General features: G+C 51.5%; 2 protein-coding genes across 2 annotated transcripts; one reads left to right on the forward strand and one right to left on the reverse strand.

Moving 5' to 3' along the window:
- Positions 1 to 65: 65 nt before the first annotated feature.
- On the forward strand, positions 66 to 1,654 carry SETTUDRAFT_165346 (uncharacterized protein). The gene is made up of 3 exons (XM_008031779.1): positions 66 to 437; positions 495 to 1,108; positions 1,159 to 1,654. Exons 1-3 carry the CDS (start codon positions 197 to 199, stop codon positions 1,516 to 1,518), a joined length of 1,215 nt encoding a protein of 404 aa, XP_008029970.1. The 5' UTR covers positions 66 to 196; the 3' UTR covers positions 1,519 to 1,654.
- A 203-nt stretch (positions 1,655 to 1,857) lies between these two features.
- Positions 1,858 to 18,163, reverse strand: SETTUDRAFT_141443 (uncharacterized protein; the record flags this gene model as incomplete). Its single annotated transcript, XM_008031780.1, has 4 exons — positions 1,858 to 1,992; positions 2,086 to 12,039; positions 12,154 to 17,454; positions 17,501 to 18,163. The coding sequence occupies 4 exons, from the start codon at positions 18,161 to 18,163 to the stop codon at positions 1,858 to 1,860; spliced, it is 16,053 nt and encodes a 5,350-aa protein (XP_008029971.1).
- Between the last annotated feature and the right edge of the window lie 1,699 nt (positions 18,164 to 19,862).

The raw sequence follows: 19,862 nt of genomic DNA on the forward strand, positions 1-19,862 counted from the left end.
GCGGCTCGCGAGTATAAGGGTGCGTCGTGTGGCTGACCAGCCCTCTTACTACTCTCTCTCACCTGCACCATCCCTCCTGCGAATAGGGTCACGTGGGCTGTTGCAGTGCTGCATACCGCCCTCACTGCGTTTGCTACTTCCACCTCTGCAACACTACCCCGCAACACTTCACCACACCACCCACACCACCCACACCATGGGCCTCTTCAACCGCAACACCACGCCCCCCGCAGACACGGCTGCTGCATCTGGTGCCCACAAGGAGAGAACCCGCCCCAGGCGCTCGTCCAAGTCCACCCCCTCGTCCTCCAACACCAGGCCCAGCTTTGGACAATGGCTCAAGGCCACCTGGCTCGACATCCTCACCATGGCCGCCATGGGAGCCATCGGTCTTGGAGTCTACATGGCTGACCCGGCCCCGAGCCGTAGCTTTCCCAGTACCTAACCCCCCATGCTCTCCCACTGCACAAGAACCACCATCTAACCCTCTGCAGTCATCTTCCAAGACGGCGAAATCGTCTACCCCGAGTTCGCCTACCCTCTGCGCAATGAAATCATCCCCATCTGGGCCGCCGCCCTCATGGCCTTCTTCATCCCCTTTGCCGTCTTCCTCATTGTGCAGATCCGCGCCCGCAGCTTCTGGGACATCAACAATGCCACCATTGGCCTCCTCTACTCGCTCATCACTGCCGCCGTCTTCCAGGTCTTCATCAAGTGGCTCATTGGCGGTCTGCGCCCTCACTTCCTCGCAGTCTGCAAGCCCGTTATCCCCGATAACATCCTCTCTTCCGTCGGCACTTCAGACAACGGCGTCGAAACCAGCACGGGAAACGGCAACATCGCAAACGGATATCGCCAGATCATGTTTGACAAGAGCATCTGCACCGGCGACCGCAACGAAATCAACGACAGTCTGGAATCCATGCCTTCAGGCCACACGACGGCTGCCTTTGCCGGCTTCGTCTTCCTGTACCTGTACCTCAACGCAAAGCTCAAGGTCTTTTCCAACTACCACCCCGCAATGTGGAAAATCGTTGCCTTGTACGCTCCCATCCTCGGCGCTTGTCTCATCGGTGGTGCCCTCACCATCGACGAATACCACAACTGGGTATGTCATTTTGTTTTCTTGTTAAGAGTGCAAGGCTAACACAAGCACAGTACGATGTCCTCGCCGGCGCCATCATTGGAAGTATCATGGCCTTTAGCTCATACCGCATGACGTTTGCTTCCATCTGGGATTTCCGCTTCAACCACATTCCTCTGATGCGCCACGTCCCCTTTGTCTATGGTGCTGGCCCCAGTTCCTTTGATGGTTTCCATAGCAATGTCTTTACCCGCAAGGCTGGATGGGGTTCCCCTGAGGCCGGAAGCTGGGGTGGTGCTCCCTTTGATGCCGCTGACGGTCCTAAGGGGTCCATGATGCCACAAGCAGAGGGCCCCGCTGGTCATCACCATGCCGACGCCAGTATGCACAGGAAGCCTGTTGGTATGGGGGCGAGGGGTGAACACATGGTGTAGGTCAATCAAACGGGTGCATCATGTGGCGGTTGAGTGTAATAAGACGTGTATACTATGCATCCTGTATGAGTTTAATGATTACGAGATAGTTATTCAATTCTTGTTCTTTACAATATGTCCTCATATTCCAAGCATGGTGTTTTTTGGTTATCCGCACATAAGACTGAAATTCCAAAAATTAACCGAATAATATTCATATCCCAATACTTGACGCCACAGTACTCCTAGATACTCCAAACATTCTAGAAATGCTTGCACAATCTCAACCAAACAACATGAACAAACTACCGCAAAGAAAAACAATCAAGGACAGAAAAGAAAAAAAAAGAATTTCCACATTCAAACATGCTTACAATCTCGCACAAGCCCCTCGACCAGATGCTCCGCTCGCTCCAACCCTAGCATCTCCCCCGGAGCAAAAACACCAATGTCTAATTTCCCATGTCGAACTGTAGCTTCCACGTCTATTGCGTGCTGCATTGCATTTCATGATTAGCATGGTGCTTTTACTCATGTACCAATATCATAGTCTGTCTGGTAGGTGTGCATAGAGGAGATGAGACTTACCAAGTACATATGATTAGCCGCCTCATTCCTCATTTCCGCCAGGATATCATCGGAATCTTGAGGTAAGTGCTGCACTGCACACGTCGTGCTAACGCTGTCTTGCCATTGCTGCGTCGCGTGGATTCTTACAGACGCGGATTCATGTTGTGGTTGTCCCTGCGAGACAGATGGCGCCACCGCATCGGGCAACGACAGGAAATTGACAAAAGCATCGGGCTGGATGCCTGTCCACGTGCTGATTTCAGCGAGGCTTGTGCTAGCAATGGCCGCGTCGCTGAGGCGCCGAAGGTCGTGCTGGATTTGCGCTGCCACAGCGGGTATGGGGCGTGATAGCGGGCTTGTGATGCGGATCGGGAGGAGATTGAGAGTTGGGATTGGCGCCGACGAGATGGCGTCGATGGCGAGCGAGCGGTTCGCTAGGTAGATGCCCAGGATGACGGTGTCATTTGTGTCGCCAGCGTGAAGGCGTGCGTGGTGTTTTGCGTACACGGCGAGAAACAGGGCTTGTGTTGATACGCCGTGTTTGCGGGCTGTGGCCTCGAGGTTCGACGTTGGGACTATCGACGGCTTGAAGACTTCGGTTCGTGTGGTTGGCGCTTCCCGGGGCTGCGGTAATGGGGTTGCCGGGCTGCTTAGATACTGCGTCCAGAATTCCTTGCGCTTTTCGAGTGCTGATATCGAGTAGCCGCTGGCTAGGAACCTGCCTAGTATGTCATTTGATGGCTGTGATGCAGCGCCGTTGCAAAGATCCTCGAGTTGTTGTACGAGCAACGGCAAGCTGACTCCGTCATATAATGCATGGTGGATCTTGAGCCTCAACGTCCAGCCGTCCGATTCCTGCGAGACGAACAACTTCACCCATGGTTGTTGAGCCGCAGCACGTTGCATCAGAGTACGGATCTCGTCTTCTCCGCATCCAGTCATGTCCGTGATTCCGGTATCCACATCTCTCAGCACAATCTGAACGTACGATACCTGGTGATTGCCAGCCGACGCAAAACATGTCCTGAGGATCGGGTTTGCAGTCACCACCGCCTGCCAGGACTTTTGCAGATTGTCAAACGATATCTCTCCTTTCATCTGGTATGTGAAATCTGGGTAAAAGTTGCCGCCTTTGGTGTTGAGCCACATCGACAGCATGTAAAGCTGACCGGCAGTGGCTGGCAGAATCTCGACCACATTGGAATCATCTACTCCAGCTCGCTTTAGTATATCCAATCTATCCAGACCTTGCGTTGATTGATCGAGAAAAAGTCGGTAGTCCTCGCTGTGCTCCGGAAGCGTAGCAGTATTGGCGTCCACAAGCTCAGCCATCTTCTCGACTGAGCCGGCCTGTAACATCTCACCAACGCTCAGGATAATGTCTTGTTTGCGCAGAAGAGACGACACTTTGATCGCGCTGATGGAGTCCAATCCCATGTGGAAGATGGTCATATCGCTCGTGATCTCATCCTCTGGTGTCTTTGAAACTGCAGCCAGTACCTTGCGCATCTTGCTGGCCGTTGCTGTATTCAAGCCATTTGTGCCTGACTTTCCACCAGACTCCATGGCACGCTGTGATTTCCGGGTTCCAGCTTCTTCAAAAGCTGGCAAACCGCATACTGATGTGCCTTGCGAGGTGATTTCGATAACTGGCGCTTCCGGTCGGCTCATCAAGTACTGCAACACATCGTCCATCCGCTTCAGCAACTGCTGTGTTCCTTCAGAATCGAAAACCTCCTCTTTGACCGCGCAACGCCACACCAGCATATTGTCCATTACCTCCATTTCAACGCACACCGGGTATTCGACATCGCTGTGGCCCTCGACACTGGTATAAAGCCTCTCCCCTTGATCTGCCCCCCGTTCCAAGCTCTTTTGATAGATAAACAGGCTGTCGATCAATCTCCCATCAACTCCCGCCTGCGAAAGGGCTTTCCGAAGGGGATAGTGTTGCGATTGCTTGATATTTGCAAAGTTATCCTGCACATATCGTAGCATCTCAACGCTTGTTCCATGGAGAATTGTGCGTATAGCCACCGTGTTCATAGTCGGAAACATGAGCTGCGCTGTTTCTTCGTTGTCGCGTCCTGAAAGCACTGAACCGAACGTAACGTCGAGAGAGCGAGTGAAAGAAGCTGTTACCAGAGCAAAAACTGTTTGGCCAATTGTCTGCAGTGAGATGTTGTTCTTTCTTGCAAAGGTTTGGAGGTCGACCAGTGCTACCTGGCTGTCTTCTTGAAAGCGATGGACGACGCCTTTCTCGTCAGATTCGAGTCTGCGTGGAAACGTGCTGGTGTGAGCCCCAGAGAGGTAGTCTTGCCAGAAACCTGCAGCATGAGATCCGGAAGCTTGGATTATGTTTACCAATGACGGCTCATACCATGGTCGAGCTTCAAATTCATCGCGGTAGGCTCGATGAACATCAGAGTGGAGCAACCCGAGAGACCATCCATCGTACAAGGCATGCGCGATTGCTAATACAACATAGCATTGGTCGGGGGTTTCGATAAGCCTAAGACAGAAGGGCGGCGTCGAAAGCGGTCGCCGGATTGCATCTTTCCGGAGACTCTCAAAGAGCGCGTTGAAGTTAGGTGCGCTGCTAGACTTGATATGCGACCAGAAGTCATGTGGTTTACGCTGTATGACCTGTACAAAAGAGGCCTCAATTTCTGGATCCTCTACTTCAGCGAAGCCAGTGCGCAGAATAGGCGAGGCCTCGACAACTGTTGTCCAAGCATCTTCTAGCTTGCTGGCGTCTGTTTTCGAGTCAAGCTTCAGCACGTCGTAGTTGTAGTATCTCGTGTACTTTGATGTAATCATCTCCGCGACCATAGCTTCCTGCAACGGCGTCAGAGGAAGCACTTTCTCGACATCGTTGGTGTCGAGAGCCGCATCGCTCAAGTATCCTGCCAGCTTCTTTTTGTAAGCATCAAAGTCAGCCCGCGAGGAAGATTCTTCAGCTTGACCACTGTACATGGCTATGTTCTGCACCATCTTTTCAATGGTCAATCCACGCATGATGCCGCTGACTGAAAGCTGCACTCCCCGCTTCTTGAGCTTTGAGGAGAGCTTGACTGCATCGATGCTGTCAAGGCCAATCTCAAAGATGGATGTCGTTTCGTTAATGCTTTCAGTCTCGTTCGCGTTCAGACTGGCAATCTCTTCCCTGATCGCGATGGCGTTGTCACTCCACACAAAGTTCGATGTACCGTTCGTGTGGTTACTAGACTTGACAGGGGTGATGCTCTCAGCTCCTTCATCCAGGTTAACTGGCAGCTCGAGCACAGCCGATGGGTCACGGAGAGCTCGATCCAGCAGTTCTTCAAACCGGTCTAGAAGTTCTGCTGCAATACGTGCATTCGTAACATGCGCTTGGGCAGCCAGTGTAAGTTTCAATACATTTCCGTCCCGATGTTCAACCTCGAAGGCGAGGGGGTAATCAGCGACGGCTTCCCCATCCAAGATCTCCCAAACATCGTTTCTCGCCCACTCCTCGTTATCTTGTGCGACCTGGTATACGAAAAGATTATCAAAGAGGGGCTGATTCGGTAATCTCTTGCACCACTTCATGATATCCCTGAGAGGCGTATGTTGATACGGGAGAGCCTCGACATTGAACTCATGTACCCTCTTGATGATTGATGACCAAGGCTCGCTGCGTTCAGCCCGATGGTGGCACGGAATAGTATTGAACATAGGTCCTAGTACATGGTCTGCACCCTCAAGGTCAATGCTGCGTCCAGACACGACTATGCCGGTTGCCACATTTCCTTTGGCATAATCATCAAGCACACTGAGCCAGCAAGCTTGTACTATAGCTTGCGCTGTGACGTTGAGTTGGCGTCTGATGCTGTCGAAATTGGCCGATGCCTGAGTTGTCCGCGTGACGATAACATCTTCCTGGACAGAGTTGTCGAACAGCCCAGGGAGAGGTGAAGTACTTGCATATATTCGACTCTGCCAGAATTCTTTTGCACCATTGACCGTTCTCAGTGGACCACGGACAAGAGCTGCGTGAAAGGAAGGCGAGTCCAACACTGATTTCCTTCCATTGTATGCGTCCCAGACAGCCTGCAGAAGGAGACCAATGCTGTTGCCGTCGTACAAGCCATGGAAGACATGCATGACTAGTAGCTTCTGTTTCTGTGTTGTAACAAGATGGAGCTCGAATGGACACCGGAACTCGACACCGTTGGGGCTAATCCAGTTTTGCCGAAGCTCGGCTAAGTGGCTGGCGAGGTCCTGATCCTGGGTAGTGGTTTGGATGATTTCCAAAGAGCGAATGCCACCAAGAACAGCCTGCACATAGCCTTCTTCAGTGTTTACAAACACTGTACGGAGGATCTGGGTCGTGGCATACACATTTGCCCATGCATCCTGCAGCTTCTGCTCATCAATGTCGCTGTTCAACCTGAACTGAAAGGTATTGAAGTAGTGACCCTTCTCACTTTCCAGTGATCTTACAATCATTCCTTGCTGTAGAGGCGTACAAGGTGCGAGAGCTTCAATGTCGCTGTTTTCGATAGACAGACACCTCGCTACTGTTCGTCGATGACGATGATTGACGGCATTCACGGATTGCTGTGCGGCGAGTATTGATCCACGACTGTCTTCAGAGGCACTGTTGTTTGTGAGAGCCTTGGCCAGACGCCTGATTGTGGGACATTGCATGACCATAGAGGCAGTGGCTTCCGTGAACCCAGCCTGTTTCAAGGCTCGCGTAACGCCTATAACGGAGATAGAATCCATGCCCAGCTCATAGAAGCTTGAGTCTTTAGTGATGGCCGCTTTGCTTACACCTAGGGCTTGCATCATGACACCTCGAAGTTTCTCATCTTGCGTGGACCACGATTCGTCTCGGGATCCAGATGGTGCTGACAGCTTCTGTAAGTCAGTGACTGAAAGAGCTTCGTAAATTTGCTTCAGTCTCCTGCTATCTGCCTTGTTGTTGACATTCAGAGGCATGGAAGTGAGAGGAACAAAGTGAGTCGGCACCATGTACGGTGGGAGCTTTTCGTTACAAGCCTCTTTTGCGCCTGCTATACCGCGGATGTCGCCGAGCAAGACTTCTGGTTGAGCCTTCAGAATCTTTCCACGGACGATGAATGCGATCAATTGCTCTTTCTGTTGTCTTGGATGCTTCAACACAAGGGTTGCTACGTCTGATATGGCGCGGTCAGAGTGCTTGATGACAGAATTGATCTCGCCCACCTCCAAGCGCTGACCACGCAACTTGACCTGGTCATCGGCGCGACCCAAAAAGTGGAATGTACCATCATGGAGAATTCTCACAACATCACCCGTTCGATATACGCGCTCGTCAAAACGGTCAAGATACGGGAAACGTTCTGCAGTCAGCTCTGGACGATTGAGGTAGCCTTTTCCGACGAGTTTTCCTGAGACACAGAGTTCACCGATACCACCACGCAAGACAGGAACATCGGAGCCTGGACGCAGAACCAATGATCCCACGTTATCGAATTGAGGACCGATATTCGTGGGCTTCCCGTTTGCGGGGACACGTGGGTACATGGTGCATCCTATCGTCGCTTCTGTTGGCCCGTATCCATTATAGATGACGCCTTTGGGACCCCACACATCCAGAATCTCTTGCTTTAGACTCTCGCCGCCAGTAATGAAGACACCTTTGCATAGACTTGGGACGTCGTCTGGATGGAGAATCTGCGCGAGGCTGGGTGTGAGGTCGATATGGGTGATATCGAGCTCGCGGATGGAGCCTGCAAGATCTTCGAAAATGAGGTCCCGAGGTGCAGAAACTACACAGATGCCGACGGACCAGCTCCAGTACTGCTCAAGGACTGAGACATCAAAGTGAAAAGAGGCGAATTGAAGCCATCGAGATTCTGCATCCCAGTGTCCGGCAAAAAGACGCTGGAAGGCCAGCATCGCTTGGACGGCGTTTTCATGCGTCAACTCGCAGCCCTTGGGAGTGCCAGTAGTACCCGAAGTATACAGGCAATAGCTACGGTCCTGGGGACTGATCTTGCTATTGTCTAACAGCTTTTGATTCGGAAGCGAGCACCATTCGACCTCATCAAGATCCAAGACCGGTACTTTGGCACTCGTTTTGAAGTTTGCAGACTGTACTGACATGGATAATACAGCCTGCGCTCTGGAGTCGTCAATAATGAATGTCTGACGGGCAGCAGGTGCTCCGGGATCGATCGCAACAAAGGCGCATCCTGCTTTCAGTATACCCAGCATGGCGAACGAAGCTTCTGGGCATTTATCGAAGCAAACGCCTACCAGGCTTCCTGGCTCAACATGGTGGGCTGCGAGTAATTGTGAAATCCTGTTTCCCTCATTGTCCAATTGGGCGTATGTCCAGCGCCTTACTGAACGGTTTCCATTGCTCTCTTTAGCAACGAATTCAAAGGCAATGCGCTCTGGGTACTCTGAAGCTGTCCTCTCAACCATCTCATGGAGAAGCCTAGAATCTGACGGCAGCTCATTCTCCTTGGCTGGTGTGATAGAGTACAAATGGTGCGAGTATTGGATCTCAGTCTTGGAAGTCTCGGAACAAAAGACAAAACTGTCCATCAAGTGGTCCAACTGCGCGAGAATCAGAGAAGCATGCTCTCTTGGAATCACATGCGGCAAGTAGGTGAGCCGATACTCCAGCCGTCCTTCTTTGGGCTCCAATTCTATGGAAACTGAATACTCGATGGTAGCTTTCTCGTCGACGACAGTCCACAGCTGGCAAGGGTCTGCACCGCTCGCTACTTTCTGGTACGCGAAGATGGTGTCAAAGAGCTGCTCGTTCGGAAAGCCCATCAGTGTCTGAATCTCTTTGAGTGGTTTGAACTGGTGTTCTTGGATGTTCGCGTTGAGCGCTGTGACCGATTCCAGCATTTTCGCCTTTTCGTCCGTTACTGTAAGTGCGATTGGAACAGTACTGATGCACGGGAAAACAGCACTGCCAGTGGACTCGGATGTTCGACCAGAAAGGACAACTCCGCACGTCACGGAGATTTCTCCCGTATAGGAGGCCAGCAGCGCTAGCCAGCTCGCCATGCCCGCGGCTGGCATCGTGGTATTGGCTTGTCGACATCCGTTTTCCAAGTCAAGGAGTGACTTTGCAGAGCGTCTAGTACATATTAAGGGAGCTTCTGGATCGTATTTCAAAGGAGCCAGATTGGGGAAGCGAGATGGATTCGCAGTTTCCCCCATCTCAGTCCAGAATGCATCTCCACTCTTGTCGTCCTGCTTGTTGTACTGGATGATGTGACTAACGACTTCCTCCAGAGAACTCGGTGGCTGGAGGACTTGGCTGTTATAAAAGGCTGCAACTTCGCTGAATATGTATTGAAGACTTTGCGCATCAAAAATAGCGTGGAAAATGGCCAAGTCAAGAAAGAAGTGGTCTCCGCTTGGAATGACGCGCAGTGCCCAAGGGGGTAGATGAAGCTGCTTAAAGGCTTGGAGTCGCGTTTCATGCAACCACATGTCAGCCTCCTCGACCCTCTCCTGTTCCCGTGTTGTGCTCCATGGAGGAATTGCAGATTCTGGGGTATATTCAATCATTGCGAAGGAAGTAAGTGAGTCTTTGACATGAGCGAAACCAGTGCGCAGTATACTGTGGCGTTTCATGGTGGAGCACCAAGCTGCCCTCAACCTCTCTAGATCAACACCGGGCTCTAGTTGCAACCGGAGGTAATTCATATAAACAGCCCCTTCCTTCTCAAGGAACTGTGATATCATACCGTTTTGAAGAGGGGTTGCCGGGCGGACAGCAGCAACATCTTTGTCCTGGATACCATGGTCTTTCAACACCTGCATCCGGTGCTTGCTTTCGAAAGGTCGGAAATCCAGCTGGGCACTTGAAAGCGTTTCTAAAGCAGGGGTTTGAGCCAGGAATTTGGCAAGATCACAACAAGTAGTGTGCTTCAAGATGTCGGTTGCCTTGACTGTGTAGCCTTGAGAACGAAGGGCAGATGCTATCTGAACAGCGCTGATGCTGTCGAGACCCAGTTGGTAGATTGATGTTGTCGGCGAGATATCGCTCGTTGGGGTTCTTGATAGATGTGCAAGGACATCTCGAACTTCAAGTTCCACCTTGGACCACTGGTGATTCGCAGTATGTGAGACGCCATTGGTGAGTGGAGTATCATCGGTACCTTGTCGGAAGATGGTGCCCAAAGCTTTCTTGTCAATCTTTCCAGCCATGGACTTGGGTATCTCATCCACAACCAGAAAGAACTGAGGTACCATGTATGAAGGGAGGCGTGTGCTTGCTAGCCTTTTGAGCTTTCCTTGGAGCTTAGGAACCTCGCTCTCTTTGATCGGTTGGCGTAACTTGATAAAAGAAACCAGTTGCTCTTTTGCTGCTGCATCTTTGCGTAGAATCTGTGTGGTAACAGAAGCTATCTCTGGATACAACTCTTGAAGAACAGAGTTGATCTCGCCTAGCTCCACTCGAAGTCCCCGAATTTTGACCTGATCGTCCATGCGCCCCAGAAACTCGAAGTCGCCATTGCTCAGCATGCGTACCATGTCGCCACTCTTGTAGAATCTTTGACTATAACGCTCTACAAAACGCTCTTGTGTGAGGTCAGTCCTACCCCAGTAACCCCGGGCGAGTTGTGCGCCACCGATATATAGCTCTCCGATACTCAAAACGGGCAATGGCGTTTCACTCTGCTCAGAGAAGACTGCAAATGAAGTTGTCGGGAAGGGCTTTCCGATAATCGACGTGCTCACGTCGGGAGAAACAGGAATGATGGTGGTGCAAAATGCAGCTTCTGTCGGACCGTATGAATTGACACATGCTCCCTGCCACTCCCTCACGACAGAAGGCGTCATAGCTTCCCCAATGCAGTAGAGCCATTTCACCTTTGGTATATGGGTTCTCTTCAGGGATTCTGCAACAGAGGGCGTAAGGTCGAGCAAATCGGTTTCAAGAGCGTTGATAACGTCTGGAAGATCATTGAGTAAATCGCTTTGCTCTGCAGAACAAAGAGTAAAACCAAAGCTCCAAGCGAGGAAGCAGTCGTAATAGCACATATCGAAAGTGACCGCTGCGTATTGGAGGAGACGAGAAGATGGGTTCCAAGGGATAAGAGATCTGGAACTCTCAATCGTCTGTATAGGAGTGCGATGTTCCATGCCCACTGCTTTGGGCACGCCTGTCGAACCGGACGTGAACAAACAATACGCCAAGTTGGTATCTTGCAGATTTTCGACAGTGGGATTAAAACTCTCCAAGTCTGCAAGACCTGCAACGTTGAGAGTGGTAGCTCCGGTAAGATCTTGAGGAACCATTGAGCTGTCGTCACACAGTACGAGCTTTGGTTTCAGTTCTGCGAACATGAGTTGCTTGCGTGCTTCAGGGAGCTCGGGATGAACCGGTGCAAATGCAGCTCCAGCTTTGAGAACTCCTAGTATACTTGCATAGTACACTGGACTCTTGACAATGTGAATCGGAACGACTTCTTCAGGCCCAGCGCCAGCTTTGATGAGCGCATGTGCAATTTTGTTCGCCTCAGAGTTGAGTCGCCCGAAAGACCATGTGGTCTTTTTTCCATGACCATGCCAAAAGTCGAGTGCTACGCGATCCGGGTGGAGCAATGCCATATGCTCGAATCCGGAATGCAGAAAGATAGATACACTGTGTAGTCGCTTGAAGTCCATGTTGAAATTTGCCCGAAGACTCGCTGCGAACATTCCCGTGTCAGCGGCTCGTGAATCGGGAGACATAACAAGAGATGACAAGGAGGCTTCAAACGTTTCCGTAACGATACGAGCCTCTGACTCGGACAGTAAAGAGTCTTGATAGTGTAGTAATAGCCTTAAACTATCGTCACTCTGGTCTTGGACAATTTCGCATACTATCGGTAGATCCATGTCACCTGAATCTTGTTCCAGGTTCCAGATAGAGCCATCCAAGGGCGCACTGGGCTGCTGAAGTATCAAAAGCGAGTCGAAGAGACGGCCACCCTCGTTGAGCGTGTTCTTCTGAATGCGACGGAGAGGAGTCAATTGATATGCTAGCGACTCAATGCTATGACTATGCATTAGTTGTACCAAGGCGTTGTTGCTTTTGCTGAAGTCAAAATTGGCACGGACTGGTAAGGTGTTGAAACAAGGCGCGACCAGGCGGTCAAGATTGTCTCCAGGAAAGCTGCGGCCGCTGACAACATTGCCGAAACACACATCGCTTTCGTTGGTGTAGAAGTACAGAAGCTTTGTCCACGCAGCTTGTACAACCGATAGAAGCGACACTGAACTGTCACGGCTTGCTTTTCGAATGGTCTCGAGTGGCATATCCAGACGCCTAGACGAAGATGAAAAGCTTCGATCTGTATGTGCTCTTTTCGGAGTAAGGGTGGGAAACGACGTAGGCTCGAAACCCTCCAAAAGCTTAGACCAGTAATTATCCGCCTCTGTAAGGTCCTGCTCAAGCATGCGCTGCAAGTAGACTTCGTACGAAATGGGTGATGGTAGTTGGCGGCCGTAGTACAGTTCCTGGACCTCGGCAAGCAGAGTCGAGATGGCAATACCATCATAAAGAGCATGGTGGCAGCAAAACAGCAACTTTGTGGAATCTCTTTCTTGTGCCTGTGCAAAATACACTGGAGGCTTGCTGGCTGCCATGAGATCCGAAACAACCTCACTGATGCGCGATGAAAGACCGGTCTCCATAATGTGCTGGTGCCAAACGACGTCATGCTCTTCTAGAACTACCTGCGCAAATGAATAAGATGGATCGTCTGTTGCGATAAAACAGGTTCGGAGGATTTCGTGCCGCTGGACCATGGCTTCCCAGCATTTTTGAAGCTGTCGACTGTCGCCTCTGACATCGAAGACCATGACGTTGCAATATGCCAACCCGAGCGACGAGAGACCGCTCGATATCATTGCTTCTTGAAGTGGCGTGCAAGGGAGTATTTTCTCTACTCGGACTCCATTCCGCTCAACATGCAAACGAATGCGATGAACTTGATCCCTGGAGAACAAATTTGAAAGTTCTATCGATGATGCTTTGACCAGAGATATTGTCGATGATTTCGACTGCTTTAGAGATGATAGACCTGCAATCGAGGGGTGTTTGAGAACTTCTGACACTGAATATTCGCCCAGGCCTGCCCTTCGGAGCTCACTACAGAAGCGGATAGCTGAGACAGAGTCTAAGCCTAGGTTGAAGAACGAAGAGCTTCGCCTGAGTTCATTCACAGAAACACCCAGTGTCTCGACCAGAATTTGGGCAACGTTCTTATCCCATTGCGATGATAGTTTGCCCTGAAAAGTCTCATCAATACCATGGAGATATGTCGTATGGTTCAGTGCGTCTTCTTCGAGGCTGTTGAACAATCTCTGCAGGAGCCGTTTGTCAATCTTAGCCTGTGGAGTCATTGGCAGACGAGAAATCGGCACCAGATAGGAAGGGACCATGTATGTTGGCAGCCGCCGGGATAACAGATCGAATAGTTCTGAAATTGTAGTTGTGAAGGCTGAGGGTTCCAGTCTTTTGAAGTCACTTGACAAACCTGCACTAGGCACCCAGAAAGTGACGAGCTTTTTGGTGTTCTTCTGGTCTAGAGCTAGGGTGACACAGTCTCGGACGACTCCATGATCCAGTACGACCGATGTCGTTTCTCCCAGTTCGACTCGCTGACCACGAATTTTGACTTGGTCGTCTGTGCGGCCTGTTGAGAGAATGCTGTCATCAGGAAGAAGAATTCCCATGTCACCAGACCGATAGATCCTCCCGTAACTTGAATGGGTGATAATTTTCTGGGCGTTGAGTTCAGGCCGATTAAGGTAGCCGCGGAATACCTGAGATCCACCAAAGCAGAGTTCACCAACAGCACCTCGAGGTAGGATAGCTTGGCTCTCAGGATCGAGCACCAGTGCTGAGGTGTTGCTGAATGGTGGGCCGATGTTGTTGATTAGATCGTTGGGAGTGACTGCAGGTCTTACGGTGCATATGTTTGTGGTCTCAGAAGGACCATAACCTTGGTACAATCCTCTACCTGCCCACTTTCTCCGTACATGTTCTGTCAAAGCCTCTCCGGCAGTTACCAGGAACTCGACTTTTGGCACATTTTGCGGATCCACTAGTGCGGCAACTGTTGGGGTAAGACTGAGATGTGTTACTTCTAGGTGGTTGATGGCAGCCTCGAAGTCGTGAAAAAGGTGTTCCTTTGTGGCTGAGCACAACGATATGCCGACGTACCAAGAGAAGAATATCTCAAAGACGCTGACATCAAACGCTTGCGAGCAAGCTTGTAGCAGACGCGAGTTTGTGGAGAACGGATATACAGTTGAAAGATACTGTAGATTACTTATGAGATTATCCTGCGTGACGAGAACGCCTTTTGGTGTTCCCGTGCTTCCAGAAGTGAATATCGCATAAGCAAGATGCTGACCGTTATATGATACACCCAAGTTTTGTTCAGGATAATCGGAGAGTGTGATGAGATCAAAGTTGATGACGTCGACGACAGGATCCAAACATAGCGTAGCTGATACAGCCGATTCAGAGACGCATACTGCGACTTGAGCATCTGTCAAAATCGTCTTGATCCTATCGACTGGGGTGTCAGGAACTAGCGGCAAATAGCCGCAGCCAAGCTTGAGTACTGCGAGAATAGAAATGTACAGATCGATCGATTTCTCCATGATGATACAGACCAGCTGGTCATTACCCACCCCGTGTTCAGCAAGGACGCGAGCGAGTTGGTTAGCGCGCAAGTTCAGCACGTTGTATGTCAACATGTCTCTGACCTTCATCACCCCATGTACATCATGGCCGAATATTACAGCAGTCCGATTTGGATCCACCGAGGCCCATTTCTCAACAGCATAAGAAGGGCCATGCTGGAAATGCTGTAACATTGGCGTAGGATTGGCTATAGACAAGGACGGGGTTGTAAAACCTCGATTGATCTCGGCAATGTTGTAGTTGGTGTTCGCCACAAACATCTGCGCCACTTCATCAATCTGTCGGAACAAGTATTGGATCTGATCGTCTGATACTGTTGATGCGTCGTATGTACTGCGGATCGCAATGTGGTCTTGGACTGGTTCGAATTCCAGTGTAATCCGGAACTCCAGTTCGTCTGCGCTATCGACGATTTTTGCAGCAAGTGATGCGTTATCGTCGGAGACGATGGACTGTTGCCAGACAAATAAGACTTCGAACAGCCGCGTTCCAGGTTTCAGATCTACTGCTCTTGCTATCTCGCGCAGGGGAAGCCCAGTGTGACGTAGAATATCTCGGTTCGTTGATTGAGTCTTGTGCAGGATATCTCGAACACATCGAGCATCTGCAAAATTGATGCGAAATGGGAGTGAAGCAATGCAGGGGCCAATGATATCTTCCACTCCAGATACGGGTATAGTACGTCCTGAAGTGACGTTGCCCAGAACAACATCGTTCACGCCACTATACAGACTAAGGATGTACGCAGTGGCTGCTTGGAAGTAGACCTGTGGATTGATGCCGAGTTCGCGAGCACACTTGAAAAGCTTGCCTCGACTGACATTGGATTTTCCAGAAGCTCGACATACTGCAGGGTTTTGAACCAGCTTGCCGTGGTAGTTTGGGAGGGTAGTCGGTATATAATCGTCGAGAAGGGCAGTCCAGAATTTCTTTGGTTCTACGTCGGTGCCAGAGCGTTGGTAATCTGTGTAGTAACTCACAACTTCCCGGAATGATGGCCTAGCCAAGCTGACTTCTCCACGAAGACGCTTGTCAAGATCGTGGAGTAGCAGATCAAAAGACCAACCATCGTACAAGGCATGATGCATGTGAAACAGGAGGCGAGGCCGTTGGGATTGAAGTACTATTTGGACGCTGAAAGGCCGTAGGAAGTCATCGTCATGTTGAAGTGAGTACTCTCTAGAGAAGTTGGCTACCTCACGGATCTGAGAATCTAACAGCTCGTTCCAGACGACTTGGGAGAAGATTGTCCCATGTTGAGCATCAGTATAGAAGCCAGTGCGCAAAATCTCTGTATCTTGTGCGAGGAGTAGAAGAGCATCTCGAATCTGGTCGTACGTGTAACCGACTGAAAGCTCAACCTCAATGCAGTTGCAGTAGGCAGTGGGGTTGGACCTCGTTTCTGCTAGCATGGCTTCCTGCAGTGGAGTGCAAGGCATTATACAGGCGATGTCAGTATGCCAGGGCTCAAGCGGGGTCTTTGCAGAACCGAGATGTTCTACCGAGAAACCATTGTTGCTACATGGAACATGTGCCTTTTGGCTTTCCCTGCAAACTTCAATGAGATCTGCAAGAGTATCTGTGGACATGACTTCGATGGCACCGAGCGTGAAGCCCGCTCTTCGTAACGCGGATGCAATTCGAATAGACTTGAGAGAGTCAAGTCCAACAGAAGCAAGATTAGTGTCTAGTCCAAGACTCTGCGTGGTGTGATGACTGACGATACTCCAAACTGAGTGGCTCACAGCGTCATCTAAAACCTCTGCCGGCACTGACGACGTCCCGTTCGAGCCGGAGTGCAGGTATATATGCTCAAGCGATTTCCTGTCCACCTTGCCCGAGGGTAGTTGGGGCATCGATTCGAGGAGATACACGTCCGACGGAACCATGAACGCAGGCAGCCAGCGCTTACAAGTTGCGAATACATCTGCACGCGATGCCTCTTGTTTGACGCGACAGAAGGCGACTAGGTTTTCCTGTATAATCATGGCGGTGGCTGCGCGACAGCCCTTCATTCTCATGATCGCCTGCTCAATTTCGCCCAATTCGATTCGCTGACCTCTCAGTTTTACCTGACCGGCCACGACACGGCCTAAGCACTCCAGTAGCCCTTGAGTATTGATTCTTGCCCTGTCCCCAGTTCTATAGAGGCGGCCATAAGTGGGATGCTCGACAAATGATGCACGTGTGAGGTCTGGGCGATTGAGATATTCTTGGGCGACTTGGGGACCGCCAATCGCAAGCTCGCCGACTTGCCCCACTGGAAGAATCTCAACTGAGGACGAGGAGTGAGCTTCGGTAGAAGGTGCAAGAATAAAAGCAGAGACAGTGTCCAGTGGTTGGCCTATCGTGCTGGTCGAAGTAGACGTCGGAAATTTTGGCCAAATGGTACAATGAATTGCAGCTTCAGTGGGTCCATACATGGCCCATAATATGCTTTCTTTGGTTGTATCGCCGCCATACTCGTCGATGACAGGCTGCGTGAGCATTTCGCCAATTGTGAGCAGTAACTTCAAAGTGGGCACGCTAGATCGGCCAGCGAGCAGATTGCCCACGACGGTTGGTGTGAGTTCGGCTGCGTCTACTTCGAGGTTGACTATTGTGCGTGGGAGGTCGTCGAGCATCTGTGCGCGTGTACAGCCAACCAAGGTTTTGCCTCGAAACCATGGGAAGAATATCTCAAAGATGGAAACGTCGAATGTCTTTTCGAGTTAGCATGGCAGCACTAGTCTGGAAATGGACACTTACAGGTGCCGCAAATTGAAGAAAGCGAGAAAAGTCTGGAATGTGACGGTCGTGGGCGAGCAAGCTCTGGGTGACGGCTCGATGGGACACGCTCACAGCCTTGGGCAGACCGGTGGACCCTGAGGTATACAGCACATATGCAAGATGGTCAGTGCTAGGCTGGGGTATGCTACAGGAGAGATGGCTGTTGCAGCTAGGGAGTTCGTGGTCGGCTAATACAACTTCAATCGTGGTAGCTGCTCGAATGTAGTCATGGTACGATGCAAATGTGATTATGAGGTTAGCGGATATGTCGTCGAGGATGAATCTCAGTCGCTCCGGGGGCGTGTCGAGGTTGAGCGGGCAAAACGCCTTTCCTGCTTTCAGGATGGCAAGAAGGACCACATAGAGTTCTGGGGATTGGGGTAAGAAGACAGGGATAATGGGCGAAGCACTTTCGAGCCTGGCGAGTATCTCTGTCATCCTAGCAGCCAAGGCATCGCTCAGAGAGTGCAGTGTGCTGTAGGAAAACCTGCGCCTTTTCGATCCGTGTTCCAGGAAATCGATGGCGGTCGCGTCGTGGTGCAGGCGCGGGATTAGCTCGTGGAGGAGGCCCGGGCCATGGAGAATCGAGGGAGGCTCATTTATTATGGACAAAGGCTGGCTTACACGATTCGTGTGGGCCATTTCGGATGGATTATAGTGGGTATTGTGTACTTGAAGAAAGCGGGCGACGTGGGAGAAGCTGGCAGTGCTGAAGCCCAACACTGGCAAGAGACGGAATCAAGTGAAGCAGTAAGCAAAATGCATCGGTAGCTGCAGTGCTGGCGGGTTGCAGGTGGTGGTTGGCAGCAAATGGCAGTGATGAGAAACAGCAGCACGTTGATTGGTCGAGGGGCTCCAAGTACCTACGCACGACCAAGTGTGCACCAGGCCCATGCACGTGATGAGGGTGCTTAGTCAGCGGTGCTGGAGTTGTGCTCGGATAATGCTTCGCGTCTTGGAGATGGCGCAGCGTGCAGTGCTCTGCTGTGTGTGTATGCGTGTAATGTGAGTAAGCGGTCTGATAGAGAGCAAAACTCGGCCACGAGGATCGGAGCGAGGGAGCGTGGAGCGGCGGAGAGCAGAGAGCAGCGAGCAGCGAGCAGAGAGCAAGGTGGACGTGCTATTCCCTCGCCATCATGGCTGACTGTAGGGTGCTCCGTGAAGATGGGCGCGTTGTCCGCAGTCGGTAGTGGGCGAAGAGGCGTCATACATGCTAGTCGACTGGCGAATGCACGTGTCATTCGACAACGGCTGATGATGCGGCCTGGCACGGCAAGCGGACGGACGGACTGGAGGAGGGCCAGGGCGGAAGAAAAAATTGATTTTTGGACGAGGCCTAATCAGGCATGCGAAGAGAGAGAGAGCTCCACACCACAGGCATGCCATGTCGCTAGTGCTAGTAATAGCTGCTTGCCCACACATGCGCAGCGCCCACATGTCACTCGAGCTCGCTGGTTGGGCGCGCCATGTCGCAGGCCCCGACGCTGTTGGCCCAGGGCAGGTTCGCAGCCATGTTTGTGTCTGGTGAGGCGCGTGTGACTCGGCATAGCGACATCGGCACGTCGCATCGTTCGCTGGGCAGGACGGGGGGGGCGTGGTGATGGTGGAGATGGCGGGTGTAGGCGTGCGTGTGCGTGCGTGTGGGTGAGACGGGGCTGCGAGCGGAAATGGAGGCAGCGCCCGTGCCGACATCTGATAATGCACGCTCGCTGCTCGCATTGCCGGAAAAGGATTATCAGATGGAATACTGCAAATGCGAATGCACCCCTGGCCTGGTCGCCTGCTAGTACCGTAACAGCAGTCGTATTGCTGCATCGTCTGACCAACGGCACGCCTTGCACCTGCATCTGTGTACATAATAGCTGCCAGCCCTATTACTTGTACATGTATGCACTCTGCCCCATCCCGTCCCGCCTGTGGCTGCACAACGCCGCCCAAATGCGCACGACATGCCGCTTGCATAACCACATGTATACGCGCTGCCTGCCTTGCTGCCACTGCTCACGTAAAAAACAATAAAAAAAAGAACAGAGGAAAAAAGACGAGCCAGATGAGCGTGTCTGGCAATGGCACGTGATCACCAGCATCGTGACGTACCGTGTTGGATGCCAAGATGGGCACTAAGCACGGGCCGGGCTAGCCTGCCCTCAAGCACTGACTCTGACCAACCATCCCATCACCTCTCCATCTCCATGGTTCGTCGTTGATTCATCAGGCTCAGCCATTGTGCTGTTGTTGCTGTTGCCCTTTGCGTTCCCTGCCAGTTCAAGCACACACTCCTTTCCTAGACCGCCCGCAGGCCTGGATTCGTAGCCGTCGCGTTCCATGACGCCGGGCGCGT

The sequence above is a fragment of the Exserohilum turcica genome (assembly GCF_000359705.1).
Source record: "Exserohilum turcica Et28A unplaced genomic scaffold SETTUscaffold_6, whole genome shotgun sequence".
Lineage (NCBI taxonomy): Eukaryota > Fungi > Ascomycota > Dothideomycetes > Pleosporales > Pleosporaceae > Exserohilum > Exserohilum turcicum.

Coding starts and splice junctions, on each gene's coding strand:
- SETTUDRAFT_165346 (XM_008031779.1), top strand. CDS start 197: ATGGGCCTCTTCAACCGCAACACCACGCCCCCCGCAGACACGGCTGCT. Junction 438..494: donor CCCGAGCCGTAGCTTTCCCA/GTACCTAACCCC, acceptor AACCCTCTGCAG/TCATCTTCCAAGACGGCGAA. Junction 1,109..1,158: donor TCGACGAATACCACAACTGG/GTATGTCATTTT, acceptor ACACAAGCACAG/TACGATGTCCTCGCCGGCGC.